The 15723-nt window shown below is 38.3% G+C and overlaps 1 protein-coding gene across 1 annotated transcript in view; it reads left to right on the top strand.

Moving 5' to 3' along the window:
- Nucleotides 1–15723, top strand: part of OSBPL11 (oxysterol binding protein like 11) — a 93501-nt gene that overhangs the window by 50977 nt on the left and 26801 nt on the right. The window contains exons 7-8 of the mRNA XM_080656647.1: nucleotides 4177–4322; nucleotides 12211–12351. Coding sequence (XP_080512773.1) covers nucleotides 4177–4322; nucleotides 12211–12351 — 287 coding nt within the window. The remainder of the gene's footprint in view (nucleotides 1–4176; nucleotides 4323–12210; nucleotides 12352–15723) is intronic.

Here is a 15723-nt window from a genome sequence, read left to right as displayed (position 1 = left end):
TTCTGATTGGTCGGCTCCTATGCCAGTCAGCATCAGAAGCTCCGCCTCCTAGGCAGCCATTGGTTCCCCACAGCACCCACCTTTGGTTCTGATTGGTCGGTTCCTATGCCAGTAAGCGTCAAAAGCTCCGCCTTCTGGGCAGCCATTGGCTCCCCACAGCACCCACCTTTGGTTCTCATTGGTCATTCCTGTGCCAATCAGCATCAAAAGCTCCGCCTCCTAGACAGCCATTGGCTCCCCACAGCACCCACCTTTGTTTCTCATTGGTCATTTCCTATGCCAGTCAGCGTCAGAAGCTCCGCCTCCTAGGCAGCCATTGGCTCCCCACAGCACCCCCTTTGGTTCTCATTGGTCAGTTCCTATGCTAGTCAGCGTCAGAAGCTCCACCTCCTAGGCAGCCATTGGTTCCCCACAGCACCCAACTTTGGTTCTGATTGGTTGGTTCCTATGCCAGTCAGCATCTCCAGGCCTATCTCTGGGCCTGATCAAAGAGGCGGTGCTTAACAGCAGCCCCCGAGGAGTCCCAAAGAAAAGAAGATCAGAAAGAAAGAGGGAGAGAAAGAGAGAAGTAAGTACACTCATCAACAGCTTCTACTGAGGCTGTACATCAGACCCTGACTCACTTTCTGCATCTCAGCCACCTGAGCAGTCAGTGTTGGGTCACCAGGCTGAGCTGGGCAACCCAGCGCTGACTTCCAGATGGTCTTGGTTGGGTCGCAGGCTCGGCCCCTTCCCAAGCCCCAGGCTTTAGGCTTGGGAAGCACCTTCCCCCCCACCCCTCCCATCGCAGGCTCGGCCCCTCTGATGGCCAGCTGGGAGTGACCTGGGTGCCGAGGAGGTTCCTGGGACCCAGGTATGTATGCAAATTAACCTCCATCTTTGTTGGGTTAATTTGCATACTCACTCTGATTGGCTGTTGGAGTAGCGGAGGTACGGTCAATTTACATGTTTCTCTATTATTAGGTAAGATATACTGTAAATGAGGCCCCTAGTACCATAAAAAATGCAAAAAATTCACTATTAATAACTCATTCTCGAATTGCCCTCCTTGAATATCAAATTTCCCCCCTATGGGAAATGTGCCCCACTTTGGGAACCACTGCACCAAACCATTAGCTAACGCCTCAGTTGTGTCACATAATTCTCATTTCTCTTTGTGGTGAGAACATTTAGGATCTAGTCTCTTGTTGACCATAATCAGTATGCCGTACGTTAAATCTCTGGAACTTGTTCATCTTCTAGTTTCGAGTTTGTACCTTTAACAACATCTCTGTAATCCCCCTGCCCCATCATGCTTTATTAATAGTAGTAATTTAATATTTCACAACAACTCATTGTTCTCTTATTCAGCTTACTCCCCTTACTTGTGAAAGAAAGGTATTTTAGAAAGATACTGAGTCTCTGCTCAGGAAAGTTTACCATAGTCAGGTATGGATCCCATTCTCACATGTGCCTAAGTTCAATATTTGAAGCTGAAAGCTATTTTTAATGTCAATTGTAGGTATAGGTCAGGGCAGTATTATAGAGGCCAATAAGTTATGTGTAGTCCCCTTAAGGAACTAATAGTGCACTTGGGGACAACATGTAAATACGTGAACTATAATGTATAAAGTGCAACTTAAATGGAAACAAAGTACTGTGGGAAAATATATAAATGGACTATTAAAAGGTCTAGGAAAGACACAGAAATGCTACAAAAACCAATTAGCTTAGGGATGGGAGGGGTAAAGGAGACAGCATTCCAAAGTGACAGAAAATCTAAATTGTGAGTTATGAACACGAACTGTTACCTTGGAATTCTAACAAGTCCGATATAAATTTTCTTCTATTATAGAGCAACACACACTTATTATAAAGAACTTATAGCCTGACTGGTTTGGCTCAGTGGATAGAGCATCGGCCTGCAGACTCAAGGGTCCCAGGTTCGATTCCAGTCAAGGGCATGTACCTTGGTTGCGGGCACATCCCCAGTGGGGAGTGTGCAGGAGGCAGCTGATCGATGTTTCTAACTCTCTATCCCTCTCCCTTCTTATCTGTAAAAAAATCAATAAAATATATATTTTTTTAAAAAAAGAACTTAAAAGCTTCCATACAATTAAAAGATTAAACAAAAATTATGCATTGTTTTATCAACCAGAAACTTCCACTGTTAATGTATTAGTATACTCCCCACCATTTTTTTCTATTTTTCTTTTTAGTTTTTGTTTGTTTCACCCCATTATTAGAAAATATATGTTTATAATTTAAATTTTTCAATATGTGATACACTTTTGGTAAACATAAGTTTTATTGACTGCATTATATTCTTTTGAGGGGATAGAGGTAATTTAGTTTACTTAACTATTCCCCTGTGTTAAACATTGCATGTATTACCCTGAGTTATGAAATTTGGGTTAACTCTGGTTTGGTAATAATTTTGTCAGTTTAATGAAACAATGTTTCCAGTTTATGCTACTTAATTGTTTTAAATTACAACAAGGAGTATAATGCTAGATACTAGATGCTTAACAAATACTTGATTAATTAAATCTATATAGTTTTTAAAATTCTTAGAAATTTTATTTGTGTAGTTTAAATGAATACAGTCTTATTTTAAATGATTGCTTTATGATTAATGAAGCATGCACATTATAAATTACCTTTTTAATGAAAAAAGTGAAACATTGTAAACTTTTAGGTCTGTAGAAATATAACCTCTAGTTATTTGAAAATGAAAGTAACAACTGGAAAAACTGAATTATCTTCCCACTTAAGTGTTATTATGACACAAGAAATTAAATCTTATTTCCATTTAGTGTTTAGTCTCATATGGTCTTTTTTTTTTAATATATTTTTATTGATTTCAGAGAGGAAGAGAAAGAGAGAAACATAAATGATGAGAGAGCATCATTGATCGGCTGCCTCCTGCCCACCCCACACTGGGGATTGAGCCTGCAACCTGGGCATGTGCTCTCTAACTGGAATGGAACCATGACCCCCTTTGGTTCATAGGTCGACGCTCAACCACTGAGCCACACCACCTGGGCAATAAGTTTTGTTAATATTTTAATCAGTTGAATGATCTCTTAAAATAGATCTCTTAAATTTAGTGTTGGTGTGCCTTTTATTTTTAGAAGTAAAGACATCTAGATAAATGTATTAAAAATAATTATTTTAAAATAGGGGCAAGGTGTTTTCTTTGGAATTTTGAAAGAGGCTCCATTAACTTACCCAGGGCATTGCCCTTGTCATGGCTTTCCCCAGTTGCCAAATGAAACTGAACTGAATGGTAGAGCAAAATGCTCTGGTATCCTGATAACTGTGTAATTTACTTCTCTGCAGAAGTCTGGGGTTTTGTTATAGACTGAGTAAATTCCACACTGTTTAAAATTTCTGCTTGGTAGACTGAGCATCCCTTATTGTAGCACTCTATAACCAAGCTTCTCTGAAACCTAGATCAGCCTCTGAAATCAAATGGAACATTTTCCATTATTGATTAGGCATAGAATCCACTTTGTTAAACTAGTTAAGGGTAATAAGAGACATTTAAGTCATTAATTGAGAAGATGACAGGTCTGTAAATGTGACTACTGTCTTTCACTGGGTCAGCTATTATTTATTCAGTAGAAGAGGCTTTCAATTTAAAAGTATATGGAGCTTTTTTTATATGACTGAAAAAAAGAATGAACATGTATTTACAATTCTTAAATTAGATCAAGGGAGCTATATTGCTTGGTTAGAGAATTGCTACTGAGAATAAAATTCAACCCAATTGAAGCAAATTTAACTGTTTCACAGTCTCAGGCTCCTCCTGTAATTGTGACTCATTAAAGCCTAATTTGCACACTTTGTGATTACTAGAGGGGCAGGGTTCATACGGAAAGGACAAGTCAACTGGTAGGATGAGAATGTGCTTTATGATTCACAGATTTGCCCACGAAGTAAGTTCAGTCCTATTCAGGGTTGATTCTTTTAAACGGTGATATCTGTTTTCAAGTTGCAAATTACTCTTTTGTAAAACACCAATCATGGTGCGCATGCTAATGAGCTACATATGGCTGTCTTGGCAGTCTCTTAACAGGTTGAATTGCTTTTAGTCTAGTAGGCTCAAAACAAAATTGTTTAATAAAATCTACATCTGCTGAACTTTCCAGATTATGAGCAAGTTTCAGGGCAAGTTTTCTCTTACTTCATCAGGAACGACAATCGAGTGGTTAGAACCAAAGATACCTTTATCAAACCACTATAAAAATGGAGCTGACCAGCCCTTTGCAGCTGAGCAGAGTAAGCCAATGGCAGTCCCAGAAGAGCAGTGTGTTGCGGAATCTGGACTATTAGCAAGGGTAAGGTAATATGAAAATATGATTTTGGTGTAAAATTAGAAACCACCTAAGAGGGGTCAGTTCTCTGTTCTTTGTCAGGGTGTGCAGGTCAACCTAACACCAGAACAACATTGTTGCAGATTCTACCTGCTTTGACTTTGGAAGAAGTCTGTTGTATAAAACTTATACATACTGTGTTTTCCATGTTAAATTATGTGCCCTTTTCAGTTTTGGTTACTTTTGCTTGATAAAAATGTATTTAAAGATTGAAATGGCATGTTTTTCTTTTTCTAGAAAATAGCTTATCTAATATAAGATTATTTGCATGTTTCTCTTTTCCAATTCTTAATTTAACATTATTTACTAGATTTTATTATTATGTTTACAGGTTTAAAAGTTTACTATTAAGTCTTTTTTATAGTAAGCACTTTACCAAACCAAATTTTGAAAGTGTTATTCTACTTAAAATAGCACATAGTCTTAGGGTTTTGTATTTTTATAAAGTGCTAGTTATCCCACATTTCTCAGAAGCTAGAGTATTTTATTCTATTTATAATTCCACCACTGTAGCAAATGATAGTGGTTTTTTTGCCTTTTGAATTCACATTTGTTATTTTTATGGTTATCATAATTACAGAGATAGTGTGTGTGTTTTTTAAGCTCTTTTTACTTGATATATCTCATAAGCACTTTTCCTATGTTATTTTGGCCTATATAATTAAAGGTTGAAATAGGCTACTGAATATCTAGGTTGTTTTTTTTTTATTATTATAGTAGCACTCTATCATCTTGTCTACTTTTTTACCCTTCCTTTTTATTTTTCTTAAATTTTTAGGCTATATTTCTAAGTAGAATTATTGAGTCAAGAGTAATGCACAGTTTATGGTAATTTGTATATTAGCAAATTACTTCTTAAAAAAATATATGACACAAGAGACTTTTTTGTTGTTAATCCTCATCTGAGGACATATTTTCCATTGAATTTTTTTAGAGTGTGGAAGGAAGGGGGAGAGACATAGAGAGAGAAACATCGATATGAGAGAGACAAATCAATTGGTTGCTTCCCACACTTGACTGGGGCCAGGGATTGAGCCCACAACCAAGATACGTGCCCTTGACCGGACTTGAACCCATGACACTTTAGTCCATGGACCGAAGCTCTATCCACTAAGCAAAACCGACCAGCGCTGACACAGGGACTTCCAAAGCTGGTGCCCTGGCCCATGTGGCTCCATTGGTTGAGCGTCATCCCATGCACCAAAGGGTTGTCAGTTCAATCCATAGTCAGGGCATATGACCAGGTTGTGGGTTCGATACCCGGTCAGGGTGTGTGTAGGAGGCAACCGATTGATGTTTTTCACATCAACGTTTTCTCTCTCTACCCCTCCCTCCCTATCCCCCCCTCCTCTCTCCAAAGTCAATAAAAACAAATTTTTAAAAATAAAACTGACAAAGGCCTTGACTTAATGAGGCAGGCAGAGTGGGCAGGGGGGAAGAAAAAAGTATTTAATGCTGGGATTTTTTTCCTATAACTTTTTTTTTTTTTTTTTTTTTTACTAAATCTTTATTGTTCAGATTTTTACAGGTGTTCCTCTTTTTTTCCCCCATAGCTCCCCTCCACCTGATTCCCCACCCCACCCCATGCCCTTACCCCTGGCCACTGTCTTCATCCATAGGTGTAAGATTTTTGTCCAATCTCTTCCCGCACCCCTCACACCCTCTTCCCCCTGAGAATTGTCAGTCCTCTCCCTTTCTATGTCCCTGATTCTATTATATTCACCAGTCCATTCTGTTCTTCAGATTTTTTATTCACTTGATTTTTAGATTCACTTGTTGGTAGGTATGTATTTGATGTCATTTTGTTGTTCATAATTTTTATCTTTACCTTTTTCTTCTTCTTCCTCTTCTTAAAGAATACCCTTCAGCATATCATGTAATCCTGGTTTGGTGGTGATGAACTCCTTTAGCTTTTTCTTGTCTGTGAAGCTCTTTATCTGACCTTCAATTCTGAATGATAGCTTTGCTGGGTAGAGTAATCTTGGTTGTAGGTTCTTGCTGTTCATCACTTTGAATATTTCTTGCCACTCCCTTCTGGCCTGCAAAGTTTCTGCCGAGAAATCAGAGAAATCAGCTGACAGTCGTATGGGTACTCCCTTGTAGGTAACTAACCGTTTTTCTCTTGCTGCTTTCAAGATTCTCTCTTTGTCTTTTGCCCTTGGCATTTTAATTATGATGTGTCTTGGTGTGGTCCTCTTTGGATTCCTCTTGTATGGGGTTCTGTGCACTTCCTGGACTTGTAAGTCTATTTCTTTCACCAGGTAGGGAAAGTTTTCTGTCATTATTTCTTCTAATAGGTTTTCAATATTTTGCTCTCTGTCTTCTTCTGGCACCCCAAAAATTCGGATGTTGGTATGCTTAAAGTTGTCCCAGAGGCTCCTTACACTACCTTCATATTTTTGGATTCTTTTTTCTTTTTGTTTTTCTGGTTAGGTGTTTTTTGTTTCCTCATATTTCAGATCTTTGGTTTGATTCTTGGGGTACGTTGATCTACAGTTGAGTTTCTGTATATTCTTTATTTTAGACAGTGTATGCTTAATTTCTGACTGGTCCTTTTCCAATTTTTTGGCATTCTCATTAAGATCCTTAAAGGTCTCACTAAGTTCCTCAGAGGTTTTTAGAAGATTCTTGAGTAACCTTATAAATGTGGTTCTGAACTCTATGTCATCCAGTAGTTTGCTTTCCTCCATTTCTTTCATTCATGACATGTTTCTTTGTCTCCGCATTTTGGCTGCTTCCCTGTGTTGATGGAGTGGCTTTGTGTGGTAGGTGACCTATAGGGGCCAGTAGCTCAGCCTCCCCAATCACCTGAGGTGGACGCTCTTGGTGCACCCCTTTGTGGGCTGAGTGCAAAGTCTTGGTGTAGTTAAGCCTTGATTGCTGTTGGTACACTGGGAGGAATTGACCTCCAGGCCATTTGGCTGTGAGGACCCGCTGTGTCTATAATGGAAGAACTGCTGTGCTGGAGACACGCTTACAGGGCAGGACTTGCTTCAGTGGGGCTTTGGTGCTCACTGAGTCTGCCTCTTGAATGTGTCACTTATGGATGTGAGGAGTTGAAATCTGGTGTCTCACACTGACCACTAGGTACACTGACTTCTGGATCTCCAATGGGGTGCAGGTCAGCTACTGTCCGAGGCCACCCAGCAGGAGCTACAGCGAGAACTACAGTTTCCTCCTCTTTGCTTGGGGTTTGGAGGTTTTGGAGCTGTCTGACCCAGGCTACAAGTTTGCTAGGTTAAGCTGCGATAGGGCAGGCCATTCATGTGCTAAAGCCGCTGCTTGGAGCTTGGGTGGGTTTGTAGGTTGTGCGGGGCGGGGTCTCAGGGCATCACTAGGCTAGGGTGTGGCAAACAGCGATGGCTGCCAGTTAGCCAGCTCTGCTTCTCCAACCGCGTCCCGCGCCCCAGCACAGTAAACAATTATTCCTGCGCGCAGCCCTGCAAGCAAGCCACCCTCACTTTCTGACCTGATGGCAGATAGTCCAGCTTCTCCCCATAGGAATTTGGGTCCCCCGCATCTCCCCAGAAACTGGAGTTCAGAGTAATCGGGAGCTTGTCTCCCTTCGGGTTGAAAAAAGCAACGCCTGCTGCTTGCCCGGATCGCGCGCCTCCGTACCTCAGCTTTTCAGCGCCTGTGCACCTCTCAAAGCTGTTTGCTCTTTCCTTCTAGTTGTAGAACTTCCACTCAGCCAGTTTTCCCGTGGTTCTGGGTGATAGACATTTTGTCTTTTAGTTGTAGTTTTAAAATTGTTGTGCGAGGCAGCAGTTTAGTTGTTCACCCTCACCGCCATCTTGGATCCTCCTCTCCTATAACTTTTTGACAAGGTCATTTGTGGAGTCAATCAGTAAATATTAAGCTATGTAGTAGTATATGGCAAGCCCAATGTTAAGAATTAGAGGAGACACAAAAATAGATGACAGTTCTTTTACTGAAGAGATTTGGAATCACGACACATATACTGAAAAATTGAGGTGAAACAGTATTTGTTTCTTCTTAATTAATATTGTTTAGACTACTGGGATATGGGCATTCAGAGAAAAAGATGTACTGGATGGACTGTATAAGAAATGCTTTGGAGAGAAATGCTCTTGGGCTTTGAAAGGAGACAAGATTTGAAGAGGAATAGTGAAGGAATCTTAAAGATGGGAGAGTAACACAAGCAGGGAGAATGCTTGCCTGATGGTTTTGAATCCAGATCTTGTTTTTTACTAACGTGGGCCAATTAATTAACTTCTCTTAGCTTCAATTTTCTCATTTGTAAAGCAGGGATGATAATAATACCGTATAAGATTGTTATGAAGATAAATTTAGCAGGGCACCTGGTTTATGGAAAATGACCACAGGGTTGTTGGCTTTTACATATCCAGTGACCATTCATGTTGCATTCTGTGTGGAATGATAATCCCTGGAGTATTGCTCCATAGAATACAGTGTAAGCTGTGCCCAGAGGAACATAAAAATCTTGTAGAATAATTTTGTCTTAAATGTAATAGATAATAGGGTCATGAGCATGGGGGAGGGATGGATATGTTTAAGAAGACTGCTATATATGACTTGTAATTCAAGTGTGGATAGAAGCTATAAAAGTAGAAGTGAAGACAAATGAATAGGTAACATGCACCTCAAATGAAAAATCAGTTGGACATATAATTGACTGGATATAAGGTTGGATCAAAGACGATCCCAAGTTTTTTAGCCTAAATGACTAGATCAGATTGTGGTGCCAGTCACAAAGCTAGGAAAATTAGAAAAAAAGCTTTTTGAGAAAAAGGTTTAGTATGATTTATGAATATGGTTGGATTTTATGTGAAAAGAGGATAAATGATTATAAATATATATAAAAAGCAATTGGAAATGTTGAAATTAAAGCTTTGGAGAGAGATTAGGACTTGAGATATAATTTGCAAGTCAAAAAACTATGAACTATAGATTGTATACTCCATCTTTATTCTTCTAAATGAGAATACAAAACGTGCTGGAGGTCAGGATAGAGGCATATGTTGGAGATGCAGCACAGAGATGGGGAGGAGAAGATTGTTATATTTTCAAATCTTTTGAAATGTTGAGTAGACCAAGTATATCACATGTAAGTAGAAAAAATTAGTACACATTTTACTAAATTACAAGACATTAGACTTAATTGAAGCATACCATAATAGACATGAATATAAAAAATTTCACATATGCCTTTTTTTGAAATATGAGTATTGATGCAAGCTGCAGATACATAGCAGTGAAGATTTCGTGTCAGGCAATGGAGGAAATAAACCCCACTGAGGCTAGGAATGAAGCCCCTGGTTCTGTTGCGCCCAAGTCAGGAATCAGGACAAAAAATGGGTGTGTGTTTTTGTCATGCAATCTCCAAAATGTATGAATTCCTTGTTCTATTGTATTTGTTAACCATTCTGGTTTTGTAGGGATTTTATACATTTGCAATTTATTTGAAATTTGGTAATGCTTTATTTATTTTATTCTTTTACCTTAAGCTTTTCTTTAGAAAGACATGGTGACCTGTAAGAAGAGCCATTTTAAAAAGAAAGGAGACCTTCCAAATTTTTTCATTCACACCAGGTTTTAGAATCAGTATTAGTCAATAGAATTCCTTTTTTTTCTATTCTAATAAGGGAGTTGACTATTTTTATAAATACAATAAAAACTATATTTCTTTAAATAGGTTTTCTGCCAGATTATGCTGTATTTCTTTAATACTCTTTTCATTAGGAGAAACTGCAAAGTAAACTTTATCTTGTATAATCATGTTAGGATTACATTTGCATTATTAATCTGAGTCTTAGGTTATGACCCCAATGCAGTGGTACCTATTCAGAGGGTTGGAGAACATTATATAATCAAGATCTGTTAGGTTGTGTGTGTGTGTTTTTCAACTTTTCTCAAGTGAATAATTATTATAGTTAATATCCATCCATAGAGAGGGGGCTAATCAACCCCTCCGCCCTGTTTTATGATGAATAAACATACCCAAGAATGTTTACTTAAACTATATTGTGCAAATGATTTAGGATATATAACAGGAAATACTTCCTGGAAAGACTTCCTAGTCACTGAAAGGAGGAAGTGAGAAAGCCTTTGGAATTTCTCTTCAAGCTCATAAAAACAGAAGTAATTCTGATTTATACAAACAATAATTGTGTAGTCTTAACATGAGGAAATAAACTAGGCCATTAATTGATTTATCAGAATTTGAGCAGATACAGATTTCCTTGTTAGAAGAGAAGAGGGAAAAAAGGAGAAAGGCGGAAGAATGGTTAGAAACCCACTACCCTTTAACTCTGTCACTGTGTTTGATATTTTGTTGTATTTTGAGAGAACATTAAGTTCTTTATTTTGTGCCTGATTAGGATTGGTTTTCTCTACCTAGCTACACAAAACAGATTGACTTCTTGTATGATAGGATTTGGTTATGGGACGAGAAAACCAAAGGCAGGGACATCTTTAAAAAGGAAAGTTATACCTGACTGACGAGCGTGACTCAGTAGTTGAGCATCCACCTATGAACCAAGAGGTCACAGTTCAATTCCCGGTCAGGGCACATGCCCAGGTTGTGGGCTCTATCCCCAGTGTGGGGCATGCAGGAGGCAGCCGATGAATGATTCTCTCTCATCATTGATGTTTCTATCTTTCTCTCCTTCTTCCTTCCTCTCTCTGAAATCACTAAAAATATATATATTTTTTAAAAAGAAGGAAATCTTGTCTTAGAAAAGGAAAGTTATTTCCTTTTTAAAATCCTCATAACTTAAAATCTAATACAGTACTAAAGGCAATATACGTATATGAAACTGTCTTGCATAGAGGTAGTAAGAAGAGGCACTCTGAGAGAGATGGGACACCACCCCCATGTAAACATGGAAAGTGACATCTGATAAGGTTCTTTAGAATGGATTTGAAACCGGTATTGGATGTTTAAATAGAAATAAATAAGAAATTAAGTTTCTTTTAACCAATTATTTGGAGCTAAGACCTTATTGAGGTAAAGGTAGACATTTTCAGTTTTCCAAGGGGTTGTTTGATTGACTGACTGACTGACAGGCTGATTGAAGAGCTGGGCAAAGAACTTTTTGTGGTATTAATACGGCATGAGGGCCCTGGCTGGTGTGGCTCAGTTGGTTGGGCATCATCCCATACACCTGGTTGTGTGCAAGCAGGAGACAACTGATGTTTCTCTTCCTCTCTTTCCCTGCCTTCCTCTCTCTAAGATCAATTTAAAAAAAGAAAAAGAAGAAGAAGAAGGCATGAGTAACTGCAGGATTTCCATACCCTAGGTCAGTGGGCAGCAAACTGATTAGTCAACAGAGCGGCAAACCACGGCTTGCGAGCCGCGGTTTGCCGACCACTGCCCTAGGTTTCTTCCTGACAGCTCCAAGAATGAATGAGTATAGATTACAATAGTTAAATTTGACATGCACAGTCACTTTTAAATTTTACTTTTTTTGGTTTTGGCTTAAAATAGGACAAATATTTGTCTCAAAATATCTTGAACTTAAGTTATAGGTAGTGGTGGTATTCCCAGGTAGGTGTCAATGCCTACAAAGCCTGAGATTCAGAAGTGACATTTTTCACTCTTTTTGAAATACCCTAATTTTGCAAAATATATGTATCTTATATATGATATATATGGCAAGATCTAAAAAAGTTTAGCATCAGCAATAATGGGTTCATTGAAGTAAATCTATTCTATGACGAGGTGACGGAAGTTACATTTGTAAAAAGATTTTTGCCTGTTCTCAGATTGATTTACGCCCAACATAAATGCCTTCAAGTCTGATGTTTAAACTTTTTTCTTAAAGGATATGAATAAGCATTTGTAACAATAGACTTGTTTTGCATCAAGGAACCTGAAGAAATAAATACAGATGATGAGGTGGAGGATACTTGTGACAACAAGGAGGAAGACCTGGGAGCTGTGGAAGAGCAACGCAGTGTTATCCTACATCTCTTGTCACAGCTCAAGCTGGGCATGGATTTAACGAGAGTAAGTAATGGGATAAACTGTCTGTGGAGATCTTTGGGTCAGGACTGTGCCTGCTATACCTGTAATCATTAATGTTGTCAGGGCTTTTTAGTCTTTATGAGTTTGTTTCTTAGTCTCTTGATCAGCATTTCTTATTTTCATTAAAGTAATTTCTTATTTTAAAAAATATTACCAGTAGGAAGTTTCATAGCAAATGAGGACTTACAGTTTTCTTGTTTCTATACAAAATTAAAGGGGTCCATTGGTAGACAGAACTAAAATCTAAAGAAAAGGATGGTCCTAGCCACCTTGGCTCAGTGGTTAGAGCGTCAGCCTGCATACCAAAGGGTCCTGGATTCAATTCTGATCAAGGGCACATGCCTCTGTTGCAGGCTCGATCCCCTATCCTCCCTGGCCCCAGTGTGCAGGAGGCAATCAATTGATGTTTCTCTCTCTGTGTCTTTCTCCCTTCCACTGTCTCTGAAAATCGATGGAAGAAATATCCTCGGGTGAGGATTGACAAAAAAAAAAAAAAAAAGAAAAAAGGATGTATAATCCCACAAAACCATGAAAGGCATTGATACTTCTACTTTACTCTTACTTCCCATGTTGGATAGTACATTTTGGGTATTATTTATAACAAACATTTTCTGTAAAGGACCAGAAAGTAATTATTTTTTGACTATGTGGGCATAGGTCTCTGTTGGAACTACTTAACTCTGCCTTAATAGCCATAGATAATATGTTGAATTGGGCGTGGCTATGTTTCAACAAAACTTTATAAATAAAAGCAGGATGCCAGATTTGACCAAAGGCCATACATAGGTTACAGACTATGTCTGAATTAACTAGATAGTGGGAATCTTTTCACAATATATGTGTATATAAAATTACCACAATATATACTTAAAATATCTTACAGTTTTGTCAGTTATACCTCAATGAAACTGGTGGGGGTGGGGGTGGGGTGGGAGTGTGGTCTGAAGACTAGTAGAATCACCATTACCTGAGAACTTGTTAGAAATGCAGAATCTTAGCCCCCAATCCCAGGCTCAGAGGACCAGGTACTGCATTTTAATAAGACTCCAAGGTGACTCCTGTATACATTAAAGTTTGATTAGCACTGATCTATAATTTTTAATTTTTTAAGCCAGTCTTCTCCATTCCTAGATTATTTAATTAGTATGCCTTAATTTGTTTTTAATAGTTAATCTGTGTCAATTTAAAAAGATAATCAGGTTTAGCCCTAGCTGGTTTGGCTCAATGGATAAAGTGTCGGCCTGCAGACCAAAGGGTCCTGGGTTCCGGTCAAGGACATGTACCTTGGTTGCAGGCTCCTCCCTGGCCCCGGCCCTGGTCAGGGCTCGTGCAGGAGGCAACCAATCAATGTGTTTCTCTCACATCAATGTTCTCTCTGTCTTTCCCTCTTTCTTCCACTCTCTCTCAAAATCAATGGAAAAATATCCTCGGGTGAGGATTTTATATACACACACACACACACACACACACACACACACACACAATCAGGTTTAAAACCTATATATGTCAAATATTTACTACTGTGGATTGTGTACTTTGAATTACTACTGATATTACTTTGCATTAGTATGGCATTTCAAAATTGACTTATGAAGTGTATTTCAAATTGAGGTTTTTTATGCCAGTGAAATAGTGAAAGTAGGTTAAAAGGTTCTTTGATTCATCGAATTATTCATCTGAAGATATAATTTGAATAGAAAGCACATTGCCTTTTATATTCATTTAGAAGTATTTCAAATTTTGAAAAAACACACATTTATTTATTTTCTTACAGTCATTATAGAAGGGTTTAAAAGTAAGTGGATTGGGGAGTATACTTCTAGTTGCTAGATGGAATGCTGCCCGATTCATTAATCACTTAATAAAGCCAATTAAAGCTTAAATAAAAAGGATGGAATTAATAGCCTGCTAAGAAGCAGACATTTTTGGAATTAATAAAGAAACCCATTAACCTTTCATCTTCATCTAACAACATCTCAACTGGGTATCATTTTTATTCTAGAAATATTTTCATATTAGTAGTTCAGAAAAGACTGTCAGTTCTAAAATTAGTTATAATGAGTAATCATATAAGGCAGTGGTCGGCAAACTGCGGCTTGCGAGCCACGTGCTGCTCACGAGCCGCGGTTTGCCGCTCTGTTGACTAATGAGTTTGCCGACCACTGATATAAGGGGTTTGCTCTCCTTTAGTAGACTTAGGTACATAAGGTATAAGTACAGTGTTGTGGTTTATGAGGCATAAGACATTTGAAAAGAATGTGCTGTGATAGTAATGGAGATGGTTAAGCGCTCTCTTGGCATGAATAACTGTATATAATATACTTTCCCCACATTTGTGCCTTGTTAATTTAAAAGATGCATAGCCCTGGCTGATTTGGCTCAGTGGATAGAGTGTCAGCCTGCAGACTGAAGGGTCCAGGGTTCAATTTCTGTCAAGGGCACATGCCGGTTGCGGGCTCGATCCCCAGTGTGGGGCGTGGCATGCAGGAGGCAGCCTATCAATGATTCTCATCATTGATGTTTCTGTCTCTTTCTCTCTCTCCCTTCCTCTCTGAAATCAATAAAAATATGTATTTTTTAAAAAGAAAAAGATGTATATATAGCCCTGGCTGGTGTTCAATTGGTTGGAGTGTTGTCCCATACACCAAAAGGTTGCAGATTCGCTCTGGTTAGAGCACATACGGGAGGCAAGCGATCAATGTTTCTCTCTAATATCCATGTTTTCTCTCTCACCCCCTTCCTCTCTCTAAAGTCAGTAAAAATAAATAAATTTGTAAAAGGTGTGTATATAAAGTCACTAATATTTACCAATCATGGAGTACAAACATTAACATAACTTTTTTTAAAATTGTGCTTTTCGAACAACATTACAAAACCTGGTGACTAAACTGCAGTCACATCCACCTCTTATCTACAATAACACTGACACAACAAATATTTATCAAACCCCTCTTATAGTCCAGACACTGTACTAGGTGCTGGGACTACAGCAACAAAAAGAAGGTAACCATGTTTGTAGCCTGCATGTTATGAATAAATAACATACATTTTCCCCACTGTTCATTTTATTCCTTTTTAAATATTATGAATTTAGTATAATTAAATACTTCACAGAAGGTTTTGGAAAATAAAAGGGAAAAAAACCTCCTATAATTTTACCACCTTAACAACATACTAGTAACTCTCACTTTCTGAGATTCCCTTATAATCTTTCTTCATATAATTATAGTTTCTATCTAATTTTGTTGCATTTCCTTTTTTAGATGTTTTTGTGAAATGTGTTATACACACAGAACACTAAATAGAATGCATATAACCATTTCAAAGTGCAGTGGTGAAACAATTACCCATGTA

This window comes from Plecotus auritus (genome assembly GCF_963455305.1).
Source record: "Plecotus auritus genome assembly, chromosome: 2".
Classification (NCBI taxonomy): Eukaryota; Metazoa; Chordata; class Mammalia; order Chiroptera; family Vespertilionidae; genus Plecotus; species Plecotus auritus.
This window is presented reverse-complemented; position numbering and strand designations above follow the sequence as displayed.